Source organism: Lissotriton helveticus, chromosome 11 (assembly GCF_964261635.1).
Source record: "Lissotriton helveticus chromosome 11, aLisHel1.1, whole genome shotgun sequence".
NCBI classification, from domain to species: Eukaryota; Metazoa; Chordata; class Amphibia; order Caudata; family Salamandridae; genus Lissotriton; species Lissotriton helveticus.
Genome location: NC_136072.1, coordinates 889,816,006 through 889,843,828, shown reverse-complemented (window position 1 = coordinate 889,843,828; position 27,823 = coordinate 889,816,006). Strand labels below are relative to the sequence as shown.

The 27,823-nt window shown below is 42.8% G+C and overlaps 1 protein-coding gene across 2 annotated transcripts in view; it reads right to left on the bottom strand.

The window, feature by feature from the left end:
• NOS1 (nitric oxide synthase 1) overlaps positions 1-27,823 on the bottom strand; it is a 1,595,398-nt gene that overhangs the window by 266,513 nt on the left and 1,301,062 nt on the right. For both annotated transcript variants that reach the window (XM_078667121.1, XM_078667122.1), the window contains one exon: positions 27,414-27,551. In XM_078667121.1, coding sequence (XP_078523247.1) covers positions 27,414-27,551 — 138 coding nt within the window. The remainder of the gene's footprint in view (positions 1-27,413; positions 27,552-27,823) is intronic.

Here is a 27,823-nt window from a genome sequence, read left to right as displayed (position 1 = left end):
ATTGTGTTCACAAAAGCTCATCCACATTCCTATGTCAACAAATCCTAAAATTATGGAAAATCCAAATTTTGACATAACCAGCTGCTAAACAAAACAGCCTCCTCCTCACTTCTTGAATTTGTCATGAAGCTGAAGACCTGGCTTTTTGGGTAGTTCCACTAGACCATAGGTGTGGCTAGACTCACACCTGCTCAGCTTCAGGATAGCACGCTAGACAAATCTGCAGAACATAATCCCACAGGACCACAAATGTAGAAATCTGTACCCGTGATCATCTATGCACTCTTGATAATCAGCAGTAACTAGTTCTAGAAATATGCCCTTTCACTTTTCTTGCAGAGTTCACAATGCATGAAGAGGTGAGAATCTGGTGTCATGGTCCATACCATATTTCTCTTTGTAAAGAGCACATCTGTGGGTCATTGACTTGTCTGGATGTTTTGTCTTTGGAGGATGACCGCATGCTGCTACATCCGCATCACGCTGATCATTAACAGCTTCGTAATCTCAGAAAATTGTAGTCACTTTACACATTCTATGTAGATGCACAACAATTAGGGATCCAGAGAGCTTACCTCCAGGGCAATTTCACCCTTCTGTCTCTCTGCCAACCACTCTAGATCAACCCACTCTGCAGAGATGGCAAACTTGAGCTCCAGTTAGTACCACTTACAAATCAAAACCCTGGGATTGTCTACGAAACTGTATTATAGAGTAGTGTTAACACCAAACTAATAGGCCCAAGCTGTCACCTTAAGTGGTTGATTATTTTTTTTTGGGTGGTAAATAATGACAAAGCATTTGTTGTTGTGGTGGACAGACAGTATAAAAAAATTATCCACAGTCCTCCTACCTTTCGCTAACTTAAGTAGAATTGTGGGAGAAGTACTTTCCAAATAGTTAGGAAAGCAGGGGACTTGTTTTCATTCACATTTTTTCAGCTAGCTCTCTTCTGAATGGTTAGTGTAGATTTTAAAACTTTTAGCTCGCACACTGATATGTATTTTGCTTTTTTTTGTTCCACTTAAAAATCTCAGGGGTTTACAAGCCATACAGTAACACCGCTTTGTTTGCCGTAGTACTAAGATTCTAGTGCACTCTTAGATGGGACTGTAGTTTATCGTGGGAGTTTTTTTTAACTTTTGAAGTACTGGGGTAGTGCTGCACAGTGCAGGGTAGGCTAGACATTCATTGAGGGAGCTCTGTGGATATTTATGCTTTGGGATAGTGGTGCATGTTGAAGGTGATTTGTCCAACATTTCAAGAAGGCAGCAATTTTTCTACCTTATGAGTGCACTGACCTTACCTGTTCTGGATAAACATTTAGATAGCAGGGCTGCCTCGTTGCAAAAAACTGGCTTGGCTCATCTTACACAAACATGGTGCAGAATGGGCTCTAGGGAATGGTGGTGTGAGATATGTTAGTGTTCATGAGGTTATGTAACTTTTTGATTTTGCATCATACCCATAATGTTTCTTCAATTGAAGTCTTTTAGAGAAATGTTCCATGTTTTTTATTAGCAATTTTTTTTTATTAGATGACAGAACAATGGTAGAAAGTCTAAAACTTGAATTACTTTTTTCTCAGTTCAGGTGGCCTACCTCTAGAACTCTCTAACTAAGAATCATCATCAGTCACATTGAATTCCAGTAGGTGGTGATGGGGCTGGTTGTTCCATAATACATGACACAGTCAAGGGAAGGATAGACGTGATGGCATGGAAAACAATGTCTCTTACACCAAGATTTCTGTCTTCTACCAAAACTTTGAACCCCAATCCTCTGCCACCAACAGCGTCAGCCGGCTTCCACCCTGAAACCACAAACCTGAACACCTGCTCACCCTCTGGGACCATCTCACATCCCAAGCCACAATCTCCAGCATTCACTAAGGAGCACCCACTGCCACCTGCCACATCACATATTCAACCTCGGGAGCAAGACAATTGGCAACGAGCTCAAGAAAGTCCTGAACACCTCCATCACCTCCGCCTCTTTCCCTGATGACTGGAAACAATTGAAGAAAGTACCCTCTTGAGGAAACCACCCGTGGACTTAGCAGATCCCAAGAACTAACGACCAGTCTCTCTGCTCCCCTTTCCAGCAAAGCTCCATTGAGAAGGCAATCAACCAGCAACTCACCAAACACCTGGAAAACAACAACCTCCTGAACCCTCTCAATCTGGTTTGCAAGCAAACCACAGCAGCAAGACAGCCTTGATCACTGCTACTAATGGCATCAGGGCCCTCCTGGACTACAGAAAAACAGCAGTCCTTGTCTTACTTAGCTGCCTTTGACACAGTCTCCCACCACATGTTGATAAACAGACTCCACAGCATCGGAATCCATGGACACACCCTCTAATGGATTGCCTGATACCTCACCGAAAGAATCTAGAAAATCGGAGTACCTCCATTCAACTCTGAACCCCAAAAGAACTGTGGCTTCCCCTAAGGCCCTGAGATCATCTTAGCCCTAACCTCGTCAACACATATATGACCCTCCTGGCCAACATCTTCAGATTACATGGGCTCAACATCATTTCCCATGCTGACTACACTCAGCGCATACTCTAGTTGACTAAAGACCCGACAACCACCAGAGCCAACTTCCACAAATATATGATGAAAGTCACCGACTGGATGAAGGACAACTGCTTCAAGCTGAACACAGACAAGACAGAAGTCCTTGTCTTTGGGAAAAACACATCACCATGGAACGACACATGGTGGCCGGCAGAACTCTGCTCACCCCCCTACCACAAAGGATCACCCACGCAATCTCAGCATCATCTTGGACAGCATGCTGGCTATGAAACAGCAGGTGTAAACAGTCTCATCTGCCTGCTTCCACACTCTACGCATGCTCCGCAGGCCTTCAGGTGGCTTCCAGTCAACACCAGAAAGACCATCACACAGGCCCTTGTCCCCAGCAGGTTGACTATGTGAACACGGTCTACTTAGGAATCATTGCATGTCTCCTGAAGAGACTACAAACAATACAGAGCTCAGCGGCAAGACTAATCCTCAAACTCCCCAGATGAACCAACATCACACCCCACCTTAAGAAGCTACATTGGCTTCTGATCCAGAAAAGGGGGCAGTGCAAAATGTTGACCCACACATGTAAAGCCCTACACAACATTGGAACTACATACCTGCACATGACCTTCCACCAACCAAACAGACACCGACGAACCCCCTCAATCTTCTTAGCTGAAACCCCTGGATCAGCCAAGCCAACAAGGACGCTTCTTCTCTTATCTGGGGGAAAAGCCTGGAACAGCCTCCCCCTGCACCTCAGAACCTCCCCATTGCTACATTAATTCAGGAAAGGGCTCAAGCCATTGCTGTTTGAATGAGGAAATCACCCTGCAGCAGCCAGCACTCCAGTACCTTGAGACCCTCAAGGGTGGTTTTCCGTGCTTCACAAATAACTGATTGATTACACCTCTGCTCTGTACTCTTGGCTTAAGTGCAGATACGTATTTGCTGCAACACATCTGAAGCACCCATCCAAAACTCATATACGTTATGCAATGCTTCCCACAAAATCCACACTACAAACCCATATTCTGCCAACCATGCACAATAAACAAGATTGCTCCTTACCCGTCTACTCAGAATTGTTTGACAGCCATGACAGGGGTTTAAAGAACTGTATAAATAAGGCAATATAATATGTACAATTAACCAAGACGTCCAAAACATTTCCTAGATCCGTTGGCTTAGAAAGCTGCCAAATTGAATAAAAATCTCAGAGTGCTGCAATGGTCAAACTCGTACATGGATATCATTTGGAGTGGGTCCAGGACTACATGATGATGTGCAGCATCAACTCCCGCAGACAAGTTGCAAATAACCAAGTTGGCAGAATTCATTTATTTATTTTAATATTTATTTATTATTACAATTTATAGAGCGCAACGAATGCCCATGGGCGTCTGTGGCGCATGGCCCACATCGATTAACCACATGAAGCCATCTAACAATCCAAAAAGAGTTAACTCAGGTCCATATCCTGGCCATAAACCAGACTGCATTGGGGCTAGATAAAAGTGGGCATCTAGGAAGGTGGGCTTCACAAGTATGATCTGGGAAATTACAATGAGGTATCTCTGGGCAGCGTTGCCCTTTCCTCGACACAGTTTTCTCATACGACTATACTCACTTCAATTCCTTCAAGATTTTAAGTAAGGTAGCAAAACCCTCCATCATTCTTATTGATTTCTGCCCCTCTCATTGATGACCTCCTGCCCCTCGTTTTATTGCTTCCTGACACTGTTTGTACTGACCTTGCCCTGGGAGGAGCCGATCGCTTGGAAACTCTGCTTGCTGTTAATCTGCCTGCTGCTGAACTTGTTTGCAGCTCGCTGGACCCGCTTCGCGGACCTTGATCAGCAGGAGCCTGCATTTGGACCAGGGGTTGTGGTGCTGAGGCCGACTGAGGCGTGGGTTGAATTGGCAGCAGGGCTGCAAGCGGTGCCGCAGGGACTCCATCTACCAGGAGTCCCTGCCCGACTAACCTGCAGCACCTGGTCCGCTCTCCCTGCTTGCCCCGCTCCCTGCCCACGAAGGTGCAAAAAACCCTGTTCCTGTTGCCGTGGTGGGACACTGTTTGTACTGACCTTGCCCTGGGAGGAGCCGATCGCTTGGAAATTCTGCTTGCTGTTAATCTGCCTGCTGCTGAACTTGTTTGCAGCTCGCCGGACCCGCTTCGCGGGTCCCGCTTCATGGACCTTGATCAGCAGGAGCCTGCATTTGGACCTGGGGTTGTGGTGCTGAGGCCGACTGAGGCGTGGGTTGAATTGGCAGCAGGGCTGCGAGCGGTGCCGCAGGGACTCCATTTGCCAGGAGTCCCTGCCCGACTAACCTGCAGCACCTGGTCTGCTCTCCCTGCTTGCCCCACCCCCTGACCGTTTCCCACCCCATATAGTAGGCACAGCAAACCGCTGCGCGGGAGCGCGCGGGAGAGTCCCGGGAGAAGCCCGGAACAAGGGCGGGACCATCTGGTGCCGTCCGGGGCTGTCCAGGGCTGGGCTGGGCAATCCCCCTGAAAATTTCGCTGCGGTAGCATGGACAGTTAGTCTACTCCTGTTTATTGTTGATTGGTTTTCAACTGGGAAGTTGTTTTGCTGGGCCCAGTGTATATATTCTCTACTGGCTGTTTATGCTAATGTCTACTCGCTCAGGGAAGAGTTTGAGAGGGGGGGAGGCCCTGGTTGTGTTACTGGCGCAATGGACCAGTTTATCACCCGAGTTGTCACAGTTATCGAGAAGGAAATTGCCATGACAGAGCGGCGTCTTTCTCGAGAACATCTTCCAAACAAGCGGTCGTCACTGGGTTCCTTGGCGCTAGTTCCCTCTCCAGCACGCGCAACAGGTGATTGCTTCTCCCCTTCTTGATCATCCACGGGTTGCTGCTTTAAGGGTCAGTTTGGATAGGCTGGAGAGTATGGTAGACATAGCCCCACCGACCGAAGATAATGCTTCAGATTTACGATCCAGTGAGACCTCCGTCCCTAAGCTCCCTCCTAACATTACTTCTAGCCATGGGGACTCCCCCCCTCCCCCAGTGTTGGTACCGCTGGTAGCAAACAGACCTGTTCATATCAAAAGGAAAAGAACTGTTAGCCCGCGCAAAGGTTGCCATCCCAAACCCTACAAGAAACTTAAGAGACTTGGTACCAGGGTGGGTGTGATCCATAAGGACGCAGGGTTGGGTGTAAGTTGCCCCCAGGGTGTCTTGGGGGGAGAGCCCTCTGGTGCTATAGCAGAGAAGCCATGTGTTGATTTGACCTCAGACTCTGCTGAATTCCCACCCCATGAAACCCCTTTGATTGCTCAATTAGAGAAATTGTTGAAATCATTGCTGATCCCGGTCGTAGAGAGAGTTAAAGGGCTGGCAGAGAGGTTGGATAGGTTTGAGCAAGTGACCCTGGACAACTTTTTCTCTATTGCTTCCTTTGGTTTCATTCTTATTGCTTCCTGCCATTCTCATTCTATTCCTTCCTTTCTGTCTCATCATGTTAACCTGTTTGGTAGTGGCAGACTCAAGGAAAATAACCCTGGAGACAAAATGGCAGATGTCCCTGGGGACAGGTTAATGATTGCGACTGACTTGGATGGATCAATATTGCATGTGTAAGGTATATGTTAAAATTCTCATTTCTAATACTGGAGTGTGTTAATAGGCAGCTCACACTCTCAGAACAGCGCTGAGAGAATCCTCTTTCACTGGTATTAAACCTTGCGACTTTCAGGTTACACTCACACTATTCAGCAGGTGCCTTAACCCATTAAGCTGTCTCGCTTAGATTGGAACCCATTATATACACGTTTCATGGAGATCTCTGCAGTAGGTATATTAACCTACGGATTTAACACAGTGACGTGCAGATTACATATAGCTCTCTGTGGAGGAAGGATTAATCCATTGCGGTTTCTCACTCATATTTTGACCTTTAACATTGAGAGCCGTCACAGTTGTCATCAAATATTGAAAATTGTATTCAGAAACACCGGCTGTGCTTCCTACCTGCCTACTCTCCCTTCTTCATGTATGCCCTTAAGTCTTCCTGTAAACATGGAACAACTTTCACTAAGCAAAAGCCTACACTACTGGCTTTTATTAATGCTCCTTTATAGTGCATTTAGGGAAATGCACTCTGCCTATTGCACTATAAGGATAATAAATTGAAAAAGCTCTAAGCTGCTGAACCAGCGAAAATAAAATACAAATAAGCTTTGAAACTGCAGACGGCGGCATAGCACCTATTGGTGCAATGCCATAGATTTAACCCCGGGGGCTCAGAAATGAGTTTCACCGCCTCAATCCCTGGATTAGGATTTCCTGGCTTTACATTTGCTCTGAGCATCGGCATTCACGGGAGGCAGGTGCCTGCCCTCAGTACTGGCGGACATACATCAACGTAGCCCAGCTAGTTAGGCATTTTCCTTGTATGGTGTTTTTCCTGTGGATAACTCCCTTCCCCAGGCTTGTCTCTCCAAACCTAGCCTATCCATCTTTCCCATTCACTTCTACAGCTGCTGGAGGACGTAATAGTCAAGGAAGCTGCATGGGGTGGACCTTCTTGTGCAGTGGCACTGAGTTTTAACAATTACGCAGGCAGCTGTCGTTGCCACCCATAGCTAGGACAGAGGCAGATCTTAGGTAGCAGTGTGTGAAATATTTGGGAGGAATGCAAAAGCATATGAAAACCGTCTATTAACAACATTGCAAGCGTGTGGTACAAGTTAGTGCATTAAGGGGCACATGCATCAAAGGTTTTTCGCAAACGGTGCCATTCGCAAAAATCGTCTGTTTGCGATTGCAAATTGGCCTTTGGAGATGCATGAAAGTGTTTCCTATGTGCAACTTAAGAATTCACAATTATTTGTGAATTGCTAGATTGTGATTTCATTTAAGGAATCACATTTTGCGATTCCTTAAATGCAATGCTAGAAGCACTTTCAAATAGCGATTTCGCTATTTGGGACCGCAAATTACAGACAAATCAAACTTGTCTGTAATTTGCAAAAACTTAGAAAAATGCACTAAAATGCTTTTTAAAAAGTTTTAGGTTACACACACATGCCCCAAGGGCATGTGTGCGTGCAACATGGGTGTACATCACAATTTCAGGGGTGCAACTGAGTGTCATTTTGACAACCTTGCACCCTTGAATTTGCATGAGCAATTTGTGAGTACCTACTGACACATAGGCCCATAGGAAAGAATGGAATAAATTCCTTAATTGTGACTCGCAATTTGCGAGTCGCAATTAAGGAATGTTTAGGAATCGCTAATTTTATAGCGATTCCTACATGCGTAGGCTTTTGCGATTCCTAAATTGCGATTCCTTAATGATCGCAATTAAGGAATCGCAAAAGCCTACCTTGATGCGTGTGCCAGTTAGTCTACTGGGCGGATTTTTTTTATTAACGTTTGGAAGATTTCTGCTTATACAACACCCCCACATATGCAGGCAAAGAACAGAAGATCCCCACAAAACACAATTAACCATGAAATACTGAAATTTTGTAGACACATAAATAAGCAGTTTGATGATGATAATGTTTCGCCCAGGCCTAACTGAGATCTGACTAAACATTTAGTTCAATGGTATCGCCACTACTGTTAAGGTGTGTCTTCCTTGAGTGCCTGTTCTTTTCCATTCCTCTGCAGTGCGTTTTGGAAGATAATAGGGCCTCCCCTATGTTAGACTGTCAGCACCTGGTTAATTGGCTTATACCATGACATGCTGCCAGCACTAGAGGCAGCTTTTACCCACAGGGTGTTCACCAGTGCCATGAGTTTTTTTGTCCTGTTTGATCCAAGAAGCTGAGGTTGTGTAGTGATTCCTCTGCACAGCTCCTTGCATATCAGCAAGGTGAGGCTGTTACACCTTATACCACACATCAAATTTGTAATTCCTGACATTCAAAGCATAATTTTCCCAACGTGGTATGAATCTGGATCTGGCATAATGGTTGTGAGAGTCCCTCAAACCCAACCATCCAGATAAACAAATATTTTTGATTCTTAATTTCTCTAAATCTGCTAAATGGATTTACATAAATTCACAAAAGGATGCTTTTTGGACCAAGATCTAGCTTCCGGTCAGTAGTTTTGAGCAATTAAGTCCCAAAAGTAGATCTGATTTGCTGCCACCACATCAGCAATGACGTGACAAAGCCATTTTAGGTCTCAGGACTCAGTCTTGAGTCCTTAAATTCTTTTAAAAAATAGATAAACGGGGTTAGGGATACTCTGCCCCCCCCCCCACCCTCCCAGGCCTGTTGGGGTGTTCCCAGGTGGACTTTCCTCAGGGGGCAAAAACATTTTCATATTTTGAATTTTGCCACAAATTTGTGGAGGATCTGTGGGCCAGGGCCTGGGGAAATGGCACAATTAGATATTAAGAGTAATAGTGCACAATGCCCCCCTCCCGAGCTTCTTGGTGGCCCCGGGGATCCCATCCCTGGGCCCAATATAATCACAAAGGGAACACACATGCATTTCCCAGAGCAGACACTCTGGGTATTTATCAGCAATTACCCAACCTATTTCAACAAGTAAGGGATTGGTTAGGTGAGTGAGCTTTGGTATGAGCAGATGTAACATTCCTGTAAGCCTTTGATGAAAATGCAAGATCATTGTCTAAATGGGAAGAATACGCATGGCAGGGTTCCTCAGATTGCTCCCACCTGATGGAAGCCTTGAAAAAAACCTGCTTCTGCTAGGTGGGAGCAATGCTGGCTCCTGCTGCACCTGGGATGGGGGTATGCATTGGGACTGCAGGGGCTCTGGGGTTCCCTTTGCAGCCCCAACAGTGTTTTGTGGGTCCTCTAGGTGGGCACAAGGGCACCCACGTAATGTTCCAGGGGATGGGGTCCTGGGACCATTATTGGCAGGGGGAGAGGGGTTACCATCCCACTCCCCTTAAAAAACAATGGCCCAAGGGGATGGGGTCCCCAGGGCCAGCAGTGGCTTGGAGAGGTGGCTGCATGCTCCCTCCCCTTTAAATATATATTTTGGCACCAAGGAATGGGGCCCCTAGGGTCACTATTGGCTCAGGGGGCTGCATGCCCCCTTCCCTTTACAAAAAAATTGGCCCCGGGGGATGGATCCAATAGGGGCCTATAGGCCCAGGGAAGGAGGCTGTGCACCCAATTCCCCCCAATTTTTTATTTCGAATTACCGGCTCCTGCAGGCATGCATAATGGGAGCTGGCATGGAAGCTGGTGGGACCACAGGCCCTGGGTCTCACCCCGTGGACCCCTCTAATAATGAAGGGTCTGGAAGTACTGGGTTGGGCACCGGGTCACACATGATAGATTAAAAAAAAAAGAATAATAAATTAGCGCAGGAGCCTCTACAAAGCAGCACCCCATAATGCCATGGGGCATTTTAAAATTGCATAGGTTCATGCTTGTGGTGCCGTTAGAAGAGTCAAAGACACCACCAAGCATTTATTAACTTTTGTGGGGTGCTACAGGATGTGCAGCAGCCCCCAAACAACTTTAACAAAAACTGAAAGTGACCCCACATTGAACTTATCATTCTTGTTTGCTTGTTGTGGACTAAAAAAAGTTAACCGCTTTGCCACGACACACAACCCGGTGCGGGCGAATTCCACGCGTGCGCAGATCAGACAGCCCCCGGCCGTCCGACGCACACGTCCACCATGACGTTGGCCGTCAACGCATGGAAGAGGTTAAACAACAGACTTGGGGACATGCTGGTTTTATTTTATTTTTTACACTGTTTAAGTTTTTCTTTTTAAAAAAATTCAGCCCGCCGAACGCAATCACAAAAACAATTAGAAGAAAGACTTACACACGTTGATTTTTTTATTTTATTACAAAAGTATTAAACATTTTTATAACAATCACCATTATTAAGCATTGCATTGTGGGTATTACTGAAATATAGATGTGATTTAAAGAAATTGGTAATTTTTAGAGAACAATGATAGATCTGCTTATATATATATATATATATATATATATATATATATATATATATATATATATATATATATATATATATATATATATCGTGGAAGCTGAGAGGCTGTTAAAAAAACCCTTGTGTTATAAGAAGGCTTCCTTTAACCTCTTCCGTGCGGCCCCGATTCCCCCCCGGTGCTGAGCCCTAATGAAAACAGGCGTGGTCATGACGGAACGGTTCCGTCAAAAGCACAGCTCGACCGATGCTCATGACGGAATCGTTCCGTCATAAGCATCGAAGGGGTTAATGAACTTCATAAGGTCTAAGACCTTATACATAAACAATTGGCTCAGCGGAAAAGGGATGGTCTTATCACTAAGAATGAATACTTATTTTTGAAAAATGACCACCCCATAACCCCCATATTATATCTACTGCCTAAAGTTCATATACCCTATACCGGGGTGTCCCATTATCTCAGCCCAAAATGGTCTACTTGAATCAATTCCTAAATATGTTAATTTTTTACTTCACAGTCATATGTAATCTCTGCCATCATATATTAGAGATACAGGCCATTGTTTAACTAAATTGAAGGAGGTTATTTGGAGTCCAGATTACCACTTCATTGTAATGGACATCTGTTTTCTGTATACTTCTATTAATCATGAAGATGGGTTACATGCTATTCAACATTTTTTATCAAGTAGGGACATCAAATTCTATGAACACAGTAAGATGCTAGTAAAGATGAATGAGCTCTGCCTTCATAACAATTGTTTCCTTTTTAATAATGAAGTTTACCAGCAGTTGCGGGGCGTGGCCATTGGTGCATGCTTCTCCCCAGCTATGCGTGTTTACACGTAGGCTGGTGGGAGGAGCATGTCCTGGGTCACGCCACGGACTGCGTAGGAGACAAAGGAACTGGAATCATCCACCTATGGCGTTTCATAGATGATGTGTTTTTAATCTGGCAAGGGACAAGAGAAAGTGAAGAACAATTTGTGATCAGTATTAATAACAAAATGCTCAATTTAGAATTTACAGCTACCATCAGCAATGAGAGAGTTGAATTTTTAGATGTTGAAGTATATGTTTTAAACAACACCATTCAGACTAGGCTTCACAGGAAGAGCACAGCCGGAAATTCAACTCTCCATGCTTCTAGTGCCCATCCCCACCATTTGATTAAGAGCATCCCCTATGGGGAGTTTTTGAGAATTCATCGCATTTGCAGCAATGAGAGTGATTTGGAAGCATGTCTTAATGAATCATTTCAAAGATTTCTGATTCGTGGTTACAAAGAGATTGATTTAAATAATGTGTTGAAAAAAATAATTTTAAATACTAAAGCCCCTGCTCAGGTGACCGATACTGACAATGTTACTCCTACTGTTGAAGTGATACCTTTAAAAGAAGAGATGAAATTAGATTCCTTACTACTTATAGTAGTTATGAAAGAAAGATCCATAACATTCTAAAGTCTAACTGGCCGATCCTGAAGATGGACATAACTTTAGCACCGTTATTGGATGAGACTCTGTGTATCACTGTTAGGAGGGCTCCCTCTATGAGGGATGCTTTGGTCAAGACCAGTCCAGAAGTAGTGAAATTCTGTAATTGGCTCTCTAATCGCACAGGTTTTTTTAAATGCAGTTCCTGCAGAGCCTGTAAGTTTGGCAGTAACACTAGGGAATATAAGGATGCTTTTAGTCAAGATGTTACTAAAATTAAAGGACTGTTTACCTGTAAAACAGATTATGCTGTTTATGTTTTACAATCTTCTTGTAATTTACAATACGTTGGGAGCACCAAGCTACAGGTTTACAACTGCATCCTGCAGCATCTTCGGGCAATCGTCAACTCCGACCCTAGTTACCCTGTGGCGCGTCATTTTAAATTAGTTCATCAAAATAATTTCAAGGATTTGAGTTATTTTGTTATTGACGCAGTGCCTAATTCCAAGAGGGGTGGCGATAGAGAGCGAAAACTTAGACAATTAGAGAGTCATTATATTCTACTTCTTCATACTAAGATTCTGAATGGTCTTAACACAGGGGAAGATTTATATAACTTTTTATAAATATGTATTTGTTTTTAGATATTTATAATAAGCATGTTTAACCTAGTAACCACAATTTGGGGCAGGCTTGACCCCCGGTTGTTAATTCATGAAATGTGCTTCCCAGTGTCTCTCTATTTTGCTGCTATGTTATTGCTGCTCTATTAATCAAATTGTTAGTTTACATTTTTTTACTGATGAATTTTATCTGTGTCCTTTTTTAATCATGTTTTTACTAGTTTTTCTGGATTTTCTGGTTTTACTGGTTTTTCTTCTGGTTGAGATGTGGTATAAGGTTCGGATGGTAAATCATTGGGGAAATTAAGTTGATGATGCTTCTTATATGAGAATAATATTTTAAGCTTGTTATGATGTGATATTATCAAACTTTGAATTCATGAATGGATTTAGGATTTTTTCATCGCTTTGCCTGTCAATACACCTTATCTATTGAATTTTGAACCATTATTGTTGTCCGTAATTTAACTGAACCTTCTTTATAATTGATTATATGTTTGTGTATAGTGGTTATATGTATCTGAGCACTTGCACATTATAGATGGTAAGGCATCCTTTAGTACAATATATGGATGAATCTAGAAGGGATTCTGTACATATTTTTAATCTGCACTATTTTGCACTTTGTTAATGCTGTTGTTAGCTCTATCCCCTATATATCGACATATGTTGTAGAATTTACACTAAGTTTGAACTATGAGAGACCGTTTTAGGTATGGATAATTTGGGCACTGGCCCTTGATTGAGTTTCATCTTTATGTACTGTATATATTTATATATTTAATACGTTTTATCCCCCTGCAATTAAGCTTAAGTTTAGCATTTGAATTATGTATTGTAAAGGTCGCTATGGTCAAAAGTATGTTCTTTATGTCTATGCCAAATTGGGAGGATTTAGTGCTCTCTATCTGCATTATAAACTCGCTGGTTTATGATCTCACCATGTGATCAAGACCGGGTTTCCCTGGTCGAAATGCGTCATGCTGCCAGTGAAGGAGAAATAAAGCTCTTAATCACTTTTGCCGCGATCGAGTGGTCTGCACCTGTTGCCTGTGAACTGCTTCACTACAGAATTTTGGATTTCAATATATATATATATTACCTACTGGCGGTCGCCAGTAGGTATATATAGTTAGGATTTTTTCTCTATGGGATTTTTGAAAATTCTATGTCTAATAACTTTGGCGTTTGTGGACGGAATTGGCTGAAATTTTCAGGAAAATGGCACATTTTGTTTCTGAGCAGCCCCTGAAAATTGGGGGGGGTTCGTCCAGGGGGGGTCGAGAAAAAAGGGGGGTCCCAAAACGTGTTTTTAACATTGAGTTTTCCATAGGGCGGTTGGCCTCACTTTTAGCCCGAACGGCTGAATGGATTTGCACGAAACTTGGCAAAATTGTAGGGACTGGTAGCCCGATGTGCCTTTTGTAGGTCTCAATATATGTGCTACAGTGGATTTTGAGAAATTAACGTTTAAAAAAAGATATATATCTGTAACAGCGGACCGGGCAGCGCTCCAGTACGCGTACTTTTCGCGCAACGGAGCTTTGTGAAGCGAAGCTGATTGGTTCTCCGGCGTCTGTAAACATTCCAAACAGTCCGTAGCGGCCGCCATCTTGTCTCTCGGTAGGATCGAGAGACAAGAGGAGGCCAAAGCGAAGGGGCAAATGACCATAAGGGGGCATAGTAGATCCTCGCTGACCCCCTAGGTTTGATGTGGAGGTTTTAAAAGGGCCCCGCGGGGCAAAAAAAATAATAATAATAATAATCGAACGGCTGAATGGATTTGCACGAAACTTGGTAAAATATTAGGGACTGGTAGCCCGATGGGCCTTTGCTAGGTCTCAATATATGTGCTCCAGTGGATTTTGAGAAATTAACGTTCAAAAAAAGATATATATCTGTAACAGCGCTCCGCTTCGCGTAACGGAGGTTTGCGAAGCTGATTGGTCATTCTGTCACTGGGCTATAGTTGGGCTACATCTGGCTGATATTTGGGCTACATTTGTTTTTTTTGTCTCTGGCGGCCATCTTTGGGCTACATTGGGCTACATTGGGCTTCATTGGGCTTCATTGGGCTACATTGGGCTACATTGGGCTACATTTGGGCTCCAACATATATATAGGCCAATGTAGCCCAATATATATTTTTCAAAGTTAATTTTCGTAAAAACCACTGGAGCATATATCTTGAGACATAGCAAAGGCACATCGGGCTACCAGTCCCTACAATTTTGCCAAGTTTCGTGGAAATCCATTCAGCCGTTCGAGCTAAAAGTGAGTCCAACCGCCCTATGGAAATGAAGGAATTGAATGGGTAATTTGTAATTAGCAAATAGCTCATCGCAAACTAGGAATGGTAAAGAATCGCTATTTATTCCTTAAAGTTCGCTATTTAGGAAATGCAAAAAACTTTGATGATACATATGGCGGTTCATCTCTAACAAGATAAGAAGCATAGGGATAGATTTATGATGACTGGCGCATCACCAGGGATGTGTTAGTCATTCTGTGCCGCTGTTCCATCACCTATGGTGTGCTGCATTTACAATGCGGCGCATCATGGGGCAAAAACAGCACAGATGCGTGATGTATCTGTGCCGTAAAGGTGGCGCATTGCTGGAGTTGTATCGCAAGTGTGATGAAGCTCCAGCAAGGGTCGGGGGTGCCCCTGTCGCAGGGTTTCTGTTCTCACACAGAACTGTGGACAGAGGATTGGAACCTCGGCGAATTAGGGTGTCCCAAAACTCACCTTAGTAATCAAAAACCCCTTAGCAAGCTAGGTACAGTGTCACATTGGATATAACAAACTCTCAATGTTTAGACAATCCAGAATATGAACTTATAGTACCTCAGGATACGTGGAACTCATGAACAGTCGGTCGTTATATATTTCTTAGAAACCAGAACATGGAGTTAAGAAGAACACATGTGTATTTGAAATGTTTATTTACTAATGCCGTCTTCTCAGGCGTAGTATCTTAGATAATACAAGTACACATATTATCAGTAGCAAAATTACCAGCATAGTTACTAGTACATAAAAAGCGAATGGTGACAGTATGTTAACATGCTGTAAATGAATAAGAGTTAGCAACACTTATAAGCAGCCACGGGCCGTGGAGGGAGTTACGGTGGGGCAGGGAGGCGGGGAGGGGGAGGGGCAGGGTGGAGAGGGCTCCACCCTGCCCCTCCCCCTCCCCGCCTCCCTGCCCCACCGTAACTCCCTCCACGGCCCGCGGCTGCTTATATCTCACCCTCCCTAATACACATATTATATTATTTGCTAAGAAGGTCTGTTTGTGTTGGTTTAGGGCGTGCCCATACTTTAGTGTCTTAGATTTGAAGGAATCACATCAGCATACACCAGCTCTCTCTTCATGTGAACCGCATCAACTGTTGTGTATGTGTGTTCGGCAAAGCAATATAAAACCCGCCTCATGCCCAGAATTGGCAGAAGCTGCACTTATGTTATGAGTATGAAGTCGTGGAGATCAGACCTCATAACAATTCTGTATCGTGTTGTTCTTGAAACTTCAGCACTCGCTGTACAGATATAGTTTAACAAGCAAAGCAGATAGTAGAGCAATAACATATTATTCTCATGTAAACCACGATGAACTACTAGGTTGAAAGCTAAAGCAACAACTAAGTGTCGTGTGCAGAAGTTGCAAAAAAGGAAAAATGGCGTTTAAACCGGTAATGAGCCCATGCTAACTTAACACGGTGTAAAGATATCCAGGACCTAGATGACACCTCCCCATGATCCGGAAACGAACTGAATAAGATAATAGAAGTGCCATCTCATGAGAGCAGATTGCAACTTTATATGTGGACGGTCCGCAAGGTAAAACATTAAAAACTAGGAAAATTTAATGCTAAAGAAAAATAAAACAGCCAAGTACTTTATCGAGTCTTAAGCCAATAGGCAAGCTAAATAATAAAAACTTGACAAATAAGTCAATGAATTGTCAATGAAATGCTAGTACTCAGCATATCAAACATGAAAAAGGTCTATGACATAACTGTGTATGCAAAATAAGCTGCAACAGCCTCCAATAGGAAGTCACCGTCTTCATCCGAAAAGAGTTCAGCCATCCAATTTAAAAGCGGAAAAGAACATACGTGCTCTCCCAGCACCGGATCCTCTATCACCATCAGAGGACAGCTCGGTGGGTTTTCAAGAAAGCTCTGTTCCAAGAAAGACTGTGTTGCCGCCAGTAAATTCCAGGGACCAATTAGTCCATGCATCAATGCCACAGCCATAATCCTTTCGCCAGGACAAACCAACTCGTGAGTAATGATAGGAGTCATCAGCTGATTAAAGTCGACGTCAGGAGAAACCGGTCCGCAGAGACACAAATCAATGGCCCAATCGAAATCACAGGTCAGGCAGTGAAATACAGGCTGGACACAGGTGAAGTAGGAGAATCGAAAAGATAATCCATATGCCGTGCTTAATATCGCCAACGGCATTGTGCCATAATATTCTAGCATGCGATTGCGGAACAGTGTCAGCAGCTGCAGGGCGGGAGCTTGCACAGGAGGGACATCCATATTTAAAAATGTAAAAAAGCACAAGAGCGTCCGCTGGTAATGCAAGTAAAAATGGGAATCCACGAAGCAGAGTGGAAAAAATAGAATGAAAGAAAGCAGGGATGACTCCAAAGATTTTCTCAAATGAAGTCACGAGACCACTGGTAACAACTTTAAAAAAGTGCGCCAGGGCCTTTGTGGAGGACGCGTCAAAGATAGTCCGAACCATGTCGCTGAAATGCAAAGGCGAATCAGTATTTAAAAGGGTCTGCACCTCTGTACGGGTGTTCGCTATGTGAAGCACGAAAGTTTCACGGGCCGAACTCAAGGCCACCTCTCTCTGAGACAAAAGAGCTCTTATTCTTGCCATGCCGTTGAAATGTGCTCCCAAGGTTGGTATTTGTGGCCAGATTGAAAACTCCCTATGTTCATGTGTGGGAGGAAATAGAACATTTCTGCAGCAAATAACCCGTTCACTTACTGTTACGATAAAAGGAATACTTTTAATTAATCCAGAACAATCTTCATTATTGAGCATCAAATAACTACCATTTTCCAACAACTTGAACGTGGGGATGATAGCAGGAACTGGCGTGCCTTGCAACACGCAAGCAATATTTGGTCGGTGTTTGTTGCATGAACCGTGTAACTGTATGTGCCTACACATTAGTGAATGATCTGGCGTCTCAGTGCATTCCTCTCCATTCAGATAAACTTCTTGATCATCTTTGAAACATCTGTATGTGTATGGAAGCGACCAGACCTCATGAAGAAAAGCACTACCTAAAGGTTCATAACGACCTATTGGTATATATTTCATACAATTTGAAAACGTATATAAAGCAAAAGGCAGCGTTATTAAACCGTGGATAAGGCACGTTGCCAAAAAACCCGCAATCCTCTGCTGATGATGTCACTGAGCATGTCATGAATGATGTAATATGTGACATCATCAGCAGTGGATTACGGGTAATAGTATCTCTAGTTTACTCCCCTATAGCTGTCTTTCTTTTAACATAAGTGTCTGTTTCCTTCCCTTATACTTACTGTTTTTGTTTTTTTTCAAATTTTTGGTTCACTTCCGGTTCGCGTACCGGCGAGCGAACTGGGAAGCGAACTACGAGAAATAGAGGTTGGCACAGTTCCAAATATTGTACCAATTTTTTAATAACGGGGAGGTAGTTCTGAAAAGAACTTTTTTTTTATTGTTTTTGTTGTTTTATATTTTTTTTATTATTTTTCTGAACATTTTTTTACTTTTTTTGAATTTTTCTGAACAGTTTTATATTTTTTTGGGTTTTTCTTGCAGGGGGAAATGAAAACGATTCATTGTAAAGGGCTCAACAGGAGCAACAAAACAAAAAAAAAGTATTTATTATTTGGGGCGTTTCGTACAAACTTGCATATGATAGTCAATAGCTCTGTTGATCAGAGTGATGCTTCTTTCTCCGTAGCGAATGAATCCATTGCAATGTACGCAGACGTGTTTTACTTCATGAAATCTCGTTTGAATATTTGGCACCATCTCCCTGCCCTCTGGTCCCGTTACTTCCGGTACAACAGATCTTCTGGCCATAATAGGGAGATTATCTAGGTCGTTACGAAACTGTGCAGCACTGTAGTTGTTAGGATGCCACCTAGTCATATGGCGATGCATTGTGTAGTTTCCGAAACTGTATTTTTTGTCGGTCCCTCTGGACAGTCTATCTTGACATATAAGGCAAGTTACGTATCTTGCATTTACTTTTTTCTGACCTTTGGGAATTTAAAAAAATTGCCAAATGAAGTTTTCTTTCCGGTGAGACGTCCTGGGCTCCTCAGGCAAAAAGTGCCTCTCTTCGTGCTCGTCGTCCTGTTCTTCTTCTTCCTCTTCTTGCTGAATTATAACTTGAGCAGGTGGTCCACTCTTCCTTGGATGTGGTGGAGGTGGTGGGGAAGCACCAGCTGAAGCTACTAAAGAAGCCATTGCTCACTGGTAACAAAGGGTCTTTCTCTCACAAAGATGAAAGTCAGAGTGAGGAAAGAAGGAGGGGTTTTCATCATTTGGGAAAAACAATAGTTCTCAACCAATGAAAAGTGTTCATTTTAGATTATATGACCTAGTCTTACATCATTAGGAAACCAAAAGTGAAATGAACCAATGAAAAGTGTTATTACCAAGTCACATGACCTGCTGTGTTTACGTTAAGCGCTTTGCAGGGCCTCCAGGTTTGCTTCCAGAAACCTGTGCTTTGCGACTCGGTAAGCGTACCAGTTCGCTAACGTAGCACGTCATATGACGTATCACGCGACAACGCGAAACGTCATGCGGACGGGTGGCGTCACGATGTTGTTTTCTAACGCGGCAGTTGCGGTAAAGAAACGTTTACCGGCTCGCTGTCTATTTCGCGGCATCAAGGTCAGCTAACGGGAAGCTTCCCGATTCGCGAAGCGGGAACGAAGAAAAAAAAATATTTTAAAAAAAAATTATTAATAAACATATAAAATATATTTTTGGATTTAAAGAAGAATACATTTTACAGCTACAGATATTAGCTGTTAAAAAACCAATGAAATTCACTGAAAAAACCATAGGTTATAGACCATATATAGTTAGGAATTAGCATTTACAAAACCTTGAAAATTCACTGAAAAAACCATAGGTTATAGACCATATATAGTTAGGAATTAGCATTTAGAAAACCTTATTTTACTCACACAAAACCATTGAAATTCCATATATAGTTAGTTGCACTAACTATATATCGTGCACCTGCAATCCACTGCTGATGATGTCACATATTACATCATTCATGACATGGTCAGTGACATCACTGATGACATCACTGATGACATCTCAAATGACATCACTGATGACATCTCACTTGACATCAATGATCACATCACTGATGATATCATTCATGTGATAATACAATGCATCTCCTCACACTCTAATATAACCTCCGTTACACCCAGTGTTAAATAGAGAGTATAATTTTTGAAACCATTGACACACCAATACTAGTTACTACATACGCACTCACTGATTCCTATGTCTACACACACATTCACTCATACAATCATTCATACATACAATCACTCATCTTTACAACACTATCATATGCACTCATACACCTATACAGACACTCACACTCTGCCACTCATCCATGGAGTTACTCACACACCTAGTCAGTCCTGAAAAGAATCAATCACACTTCCATTTTCTCATCTATACAGTTAAACACAGAACACCTTACATTTTTGAAACATATACTAACACATACTTACTCTCTTATAGAATCACTGATACAAGTACACATTGATCTGCACAGAGTCACACACCTCCCAGCCAGCCATACACACACTCAGTCTCCCATACAAATACTTGTGCAACCAATCAATAACCCATATAGCTACTTATATAGCTACTGATCAACACATGCAGCAGCTTGCACAACAACAGACATACTGATGCACACTTTCAGACAGTTTAGTCACTAACCCGTGCATTCAGTAAGACGCATTTAATCACTCACTCATACAGTCAATCACGCACCTACTAAAACCTTCATTCAGACACTTATACATCCACTCATTCTTCAATATGTAAAACATATTTAAACTTTACAGAAACACATAATCACTGGATGTTGTCATCAGTGATGTCATCAGTGATGTCACTGACCATGTCATGAATGATGTAATATGTGACATCATCAGCAGTGGATTGCGGGTGCGCGATATATAGTTAGTGCAACTAACTATATATGGAATTTCAATGGTTTTGTGTGAGTAAAATAAGGTTTTCTAAATGCTAATTCCTAACTATATATGGTCTATAACCTATGGTTTTTTCAGTGAATTTTCAAGGTTTTGTAAATGCTAATTCCTAACTATATATGGTCTATAATCTATGGTTTTTTCAGTGAATATATATATATATATATATATATATATATATATATATATATATATATATATATATATATATATATACAGACAAAGCAAAGTTCATTTAGCAGGCTTTGTGGGTTTCTGCCGCAAGTCTTTATTTTTAAAAAATCCTCTCATACACATGTAGAAACAGTGTGTAGAAAAGACTTACAACAGAAACCCCAACGCCTGCTAAATGAACTTTGCTTTGTGTGTACTGTATTCTTGCTGATCTTGTGTATTGCCTCTCATCAGCCTTTTCTTCTGTATTTATTTATGGTCATGTGGCAGCTGGCCATTTGAGGTGGGCAATACGAGTGAAAAGTACTATTGTGACTAGCCTAGGTAGTGCAGTTGCATCAGCCTTTTCTTCGATAAAGCCAATAGGCCCACTTTTTATGTTTTGGTGTTAAAGGCCATGCTTTGAATGGGTTTGGCAGCTTTTGAGGGGTTGACTGTGGGCCAGGCCCTGTGGCACAGCGATCTTCTAGAGTAGGCTTGTGAATAGCATTTTGTAGTACCTAGGTAGTAATATTGTAGGGCTACTTTACAGAATACAACATGCATTTGTAAATTGGGGGAAATATCAAGTTTAAGGTCTTCTAAACTTGCACAGAGCAAGATGTGTGTGGTAATTCACATTGTGATGGAGGATTATTCTCGTGGGCAGCTTCTGTTCTTGTAAAAGTGTGTTAGGTTTTCGTGGTACAATGTGTGTCACAACCAATGAAGTGGAAAATGTCATATAGGTTGCTGGAGATGGGCAGGGTCGGACTGGCCTATAGTGCCATCAGGTAGTGCAAATGGGCTGATCTGACTGGTCAGTGTGTGGGGCTCTTTTCAACTGTTTGTGGGCCTGTTTTAGGGTGTGCTGGGCTGGATTTTACTATTTATTTCCATGATATTGAAATAAATATGCCTGTAGCAAGCTCAAATCCATGCAGTCTTCCATACCTTGAAAAACACTTGTGAAAAACACACTGTATAAGTTCGAAACTGCTCCACTTTACAAACATGGGACACGTTTTTGGCTGTCTAATTCAATAAAGGTGCACTTGTATTTTGGCGCCCGGGCCTATTTTCTCTACCAGTCCGGCTCAGATGGGCATGTTGTCTAGGTGAAAAAGTGTATGTGTTTTTTCAAGTGAAATAGCATGTCTTCGTTTCCCTTGTCTTATCTCAGTACAATCCAACTCCCCTCTAGGATGTCAAGGACGCTCGACTGAGCTAAGTCAATGCGAGTCCTGCCAGGCTCAGTGCAGTCCAATTCAAAATAGCTCTGTTGGTACTCTCCGGCCCAGTGTAGATCAGTCACTCACAAGTCACCCCAAGCAAGCCCATCCAAACGCAGCTCAATACAGCTCAGTCAAACCTAACCCAACCAGTGCAGCATTAAATTGCTTAACCAATACAGTGCAGTTAGCACAGATGACACCACTCCAGAATAGGTCAGGGCAAAATTTTGATCATGCATCCAAAATCCTATTAAATTAGTTTTTTTCGTGTTTTTCAAATGAGGCAAAATTTTGCACGTTTTTGTGGGAGTGAAATTTCACATCTTTTTGTATTGCTAACCACAGGTTTGAGCATACAGTTTTCCCAGAGGAGAACATTTTTCCTCAAACCAGCCAACATGACTTGAAAACACTTACCAACCATGGAAAGTTTGAAAAATAAGCTCATTTTGAGTTGCCCTGTAGAAAAGTATACGTATTTAAAGTTAACACGTTTGCCCACCACTAGTCTAGAGTGCCCCGGCCCTCCTGGAAGTAGCACGTCCTCTTCAATGTAGCCCACCTTGTATCAGACTGAATGAGCTGGCTTCAAAAAAATGTGTTTACAATGGCCACGTTTACCATCCCAGGTTTGCAGCTTCATTTCAGTGGCCCATATGTCCGGTATCACAATCGTGGCGGTGTGAGGACCATGCCCAAAGAGCAAGTCCCCCTGTTTGAATTCTATGGCCGGTCAGCTGTGCAAGTTTGAGTGTGCATTAGATGCTCTACAAAGCATTCCCTTCAGTGAGCCACACTGGTGGAAAGGCTGGGTCTGCATATGTCAGCGGATCTGTCCACTGACATCCATGAAAGAAGCCATATTATCATGTAATATGCATTAAAGAGTCTGTACATATCAAAACACAAATACATTTCTATCCCAAATTCGGAGTAATAATGTATTTAATTTAGCACCCCTCTGTTACTTAATTACAAGAGCAGTACAGAATGTGAGGCTTGTAGTCCTGACAGGGGTAATCTATGCAACCTTTTAGCACTGCATATTCACCTGCGAGGAAGCAAAACTGGCGCAGAAGGATGGAATGCGTGGGAGGTACACATTCTGCTACATTCTTTTGTGCAGATTTTCTTGCGACTCTGCATAATCAGCTGTAAAAAGTGGTCGAAGAGCATTACCAAAACTATGAGAACTATGATGCTGTGCACCAAGGGGGCAGGGTGGGTGAGCATTGGGGCGGGGTCAAAGGTGTGGCTAAAAAACACAATATTCTGTAATTGTTTACGGTCTTTTACTTCAGGTAACTGCATATGATATAAGGCACAAATTTAATGAAAAATCGTACATCATGAAACCTATATTAGTTAATGCACTGCAGAGGTCTGTCTGTAACCAGAGAATCAAAGACTTGTATCTGGGTTGATTTTAGTGGAGAATAGTGACTTGCTTATATTTAGTGCTACAAGGTCCCAGTTTGTGACAGAAAAGATTGGAAATATGCAAGTCATAAATTTGCATTACACACAGCATAAGATAGGCTGCTAAAAAATTGCAAAAAGGTTTAATATAGTGTGCCTCCGAAATATATATTTTAGTAGTACCCAGGTTGTACATAGTGCAATTTTATTGGTAGCAGTCCATTAAAAGTACAATCTTGTCAGCTCAGCTAGTAACTCTATTGGAATAAAACTGTCACCAGGAAGCTTCAAGTGATTCTATCTATTAAAGCCAATACCGGCTTCCAATACCGGCTCCCAAGCACCCTTTAAGTTTAAATAATAACCGATTGTGCACACTATCATTTCTATCAGGCTGGCAAACACCCTGGCAAGAAGGCTTGTTTAGCTGTCTGCACCTCCCTTGGTTTCAAAGCACAAGAGCAGGGTCGGCTCTTGTGCAATGGCGGAGGAGCGTCGCCCCACTGGTTCAGAGCCAGTAGCAAAAAAATAAAACTATATTCTATCATTGTTTTATTGTACATCTGCTGACTGAGCCAGCGTGTGTAGGGAGGGGTTGGGCCGGGGCCATGGGAAGGGAGAGGAGGACTGGGTGGTGCACGTTTAATTGTGCATGTGCGTTTGGCCAGCTGTCTTGGGCCGGCCAAACACACATTCACAATTAGGTTTCTACAACCCAGCGGTATTGAACAGCTGGGTTGGAGAAACAGCACAGACTCCCTGTGTCTGAGTGGAGCGTCAATACAGCCCGCTTAGGCCAATCCATGAGCTGCTTTTATAGCATGAGTGCAGCACTGGGATTACACAAGGAACCTGTGATGCTATACCAGTGTCTGCTGGGACCAGGAAGAACACAGAGGAGCAACGGAGAGGCGGCCGGCAACTCCAGTTAAGTCTTCCTTTTTTTTAAATTATTATAAAACTCCCCCTCCCAGCTCTTCCCCTCCCACTCTCCCCCGGTATGCCCGCCACCCACCTCACCACTTTTTGATTGTGGGGGCCGTCACTGCACAGGAGACTCTCTGCCGTACACTTCTGCTGAACCATTTCAACTCTTGGAATAAACCGTCCCAGGATGGTTCTCTTTTCTCAAAAAGGAGGGGAACTGTATTACTTAAATTAGAAAAGTATGGGCACGTCGTGCCCCTTCGATCCCGCCACTTCGACCAATGGTTATAAATCATCTATGCTAGTGTAGAAGGGGGCAATTTATCGGTCAATCTGGTCCTTTAAGTCCTGGAGCCTTAGTGCCCTTTGATCTCAAGTGTACTGCAGATGAGAATGTGAGCCTTGCTAACACTAGGGAGCAATGGAGTGACTGGCATATTTTGAGCATACCCGCACAAATATACTAGACTGATGTGTACTATTGCATGATGCCATGACTAAAGTGGAAACTCAATGAGCAAAGTCCACCAGTAACCTCAGTAAGCCCACAAACACAATATAAAAAAACTAAATTCACTAAGGGGTAATTTAGAGAGCGAGGGTAAAGTTACAGTGACCAAAAAATGATGTCAATAATATCGGCCAGCTGCTTGCATTTACCACCTCTTTTAGAGGTCAGAGAGTCCTGTGTTTCCTGGAGATGGACCCACCACCAACACCCTCACTGTGAAACCCCTCACCACAGTTTAATTGTAATTATTGTTGGAATATCCTCCCTATTGAAGGTGGGCCTCCTGGCACCACTTATACCAGCTTTTTATCCGTGCCATGCATAGTGCTGCGGTAGTGGACAGCAGATAAATGCAAAAAAGTCCCTTATAAGAACGGGGAAGTTTTCAGCGCATAAAGAACACTTATTTTGTATTACCCTTAGACAACAACACAATTTGAGGTGTGGGTTGTCTAAGGAGTGGAGGACTAACCATCACAGTTTTTTGCTGAACCAAGTCCCTCCATGTCGCCCAGAGCAGTTTTTGTGACCTTTCACCCCCTCCCCCCAACTCCCCCACCCCCCGACTGGAATGACAGGTTACTTTAAAAACTGCCCACCAGCCACTGCCAGGTAAGGAGAGGCAGCACCAGATCAACACAACCATTAAGCAACAACTGTGCCAGGCTCTAAAGGAATCTCTAAGCATGGACGTCATTTAGGGTCGCCAGGGGTCACCACTGCGACCCCTGACTTCCCCTTGCAATCCCGGGACTCAGATCTCAAAGGCAAGGCCAGCCTCAGATGTGCACTGTTAACTTTCTGTTGTTTGACCAGAACTGGGACATTTGAATTCTTTAGCTTGTATGTCACACATCAGAATGTTTTTATTTTGCAGAAATACTTTCTGAAGTGTGTGCACACTACAATGAATTAAAACGTTTCTTTTCTGCATGTGGATTACAAACAAACCTTGATCATTTCAGGTATGCAAGCAGCAGCAGAGTTTTATTCATGCACTCTTCTACTTCTGGAATTACCATATGATTTTGTAGGGCCCCTCCGTCCGGAAAAGGAGAGAAGAAAACCAAATCCAACAAGATAGCAGGTATTCAAGTGTGTAGCTTGCCTAGACAGGGTACAGGGGAGCTTAACTGCTAACTGACAAAAGGTAAGATATTTCCAGTTTAAAACCACGAATTAGCAGAAAGGATAGCACACAACTTTTGGCCCAATGATGAGTTTACAGAATGTCACATTTAGTGAGCGGTCCCAATCCCAATAAAAACAACCAAGTGGCTTCTGACTCAAATGATGACAACAAAATGGCATGGCATACATGTGTACTTTGTTTACTGTGCCAGGCTGAACCTTGTTACTGGCTGTGTTATCTACAAGAGGAGTTGCACCTTTTTGGCACCTATTTTCTCCAGTTGGCTGCCTGTGTCTTTTACATAAAATTTGCCTGTGGACCCTAACAGAGCGCTCTGTCTGTACAGCTTCCAGCACATTCTGCACCTTACACTTGCTACCCCGGCTGGTGTTGGTGTACTGTAAACTCACGCGCATGTGCAACGGTTTGATGGCAATATGGATTTGATCGCTACAGAACACATCCGTTCTCAGGTGTAGCCTAACAAGGACAAAGCACAGAGCTAAAACTTAACAAACCAATGTTACTGAATTTAGTAATTCATTCAATTTACCACCCTGTATCAAAGCTAACATTTATAATACTGCAATAATTCCTAAAGGTTTATAATGCTCCATACACCCTGGCTAAACTACACCTGGTAAGAAAAATACACACGTAGTTGTTTTAGTAATTATATTAGTATTTTAATATTTTTGCCTTCATTGTAGAGTTTAATGTTATAACTTACAAGATGTTATCCTGGTTAAAAGGCATGTATGTGACAATTTCCTGAAAGAATGAGTCCGAATGATATCACTTCCTGTGATGTCCTGGGTGGTCAAAGAGCATGTGATGTCACTTCCTCCTTCTCTCCCATAGTTTTGGTGAATTGACATCCATGCTTCTAAGTGGGTAACATCGCTACTTGTCACTGAGTGGAATAACTAGAACAGTTTCTCTAGCTTCTACAGGGAAATGATTGCTTGTACAAAGTCACGCAGACTAAATGCTAATAAAAAACTATGTTGTTCATTGAGATATGTACACCTCCATGAACAAAATATGACATTTTGCAACTTGTGAGTGGTTCCGAAATATGTATTGCTGAAAATCAACAACCAAGGGACACAGACATACCTCACTTGATCACTATTGTGGTACTCTTCATGCACAGTGTGACAAAAGCTCTTCCAAGATACAAGAGAGACAACCTCCATAAACCTTACCATGGCACTCTTCATATGCAATGTGTCGTGATGCACGGCACCCGAATCCCAGTTTCGCACTTTCAGGAAGCGTGGGCACTTGGAGGGACTCCCGTTTACTAGTCCTTTTGTAGGAGAATGCCTGCCAGATGACTGGAGCTGGAGAGGTGGAGAAAACCAGTTTAGTATTTCAACTTCTGAGACCAGAACTATGAGGTCCTAGTCAAAGGTTAGCTAGCTTAAACAGATAATGCAGATACAAATGCTACAGCGTGTTACACAGTCACCATACAGATAACAATATTGTTTACCTTACTATTTCATTAGCAAATTAATATATGTCCATTAATTGTTTACCTTAGTATTTCATTAGCAAATTCATATATGTCAACCATTTCCACCCCTAAACGCAACAATCACATCTCCAAAAC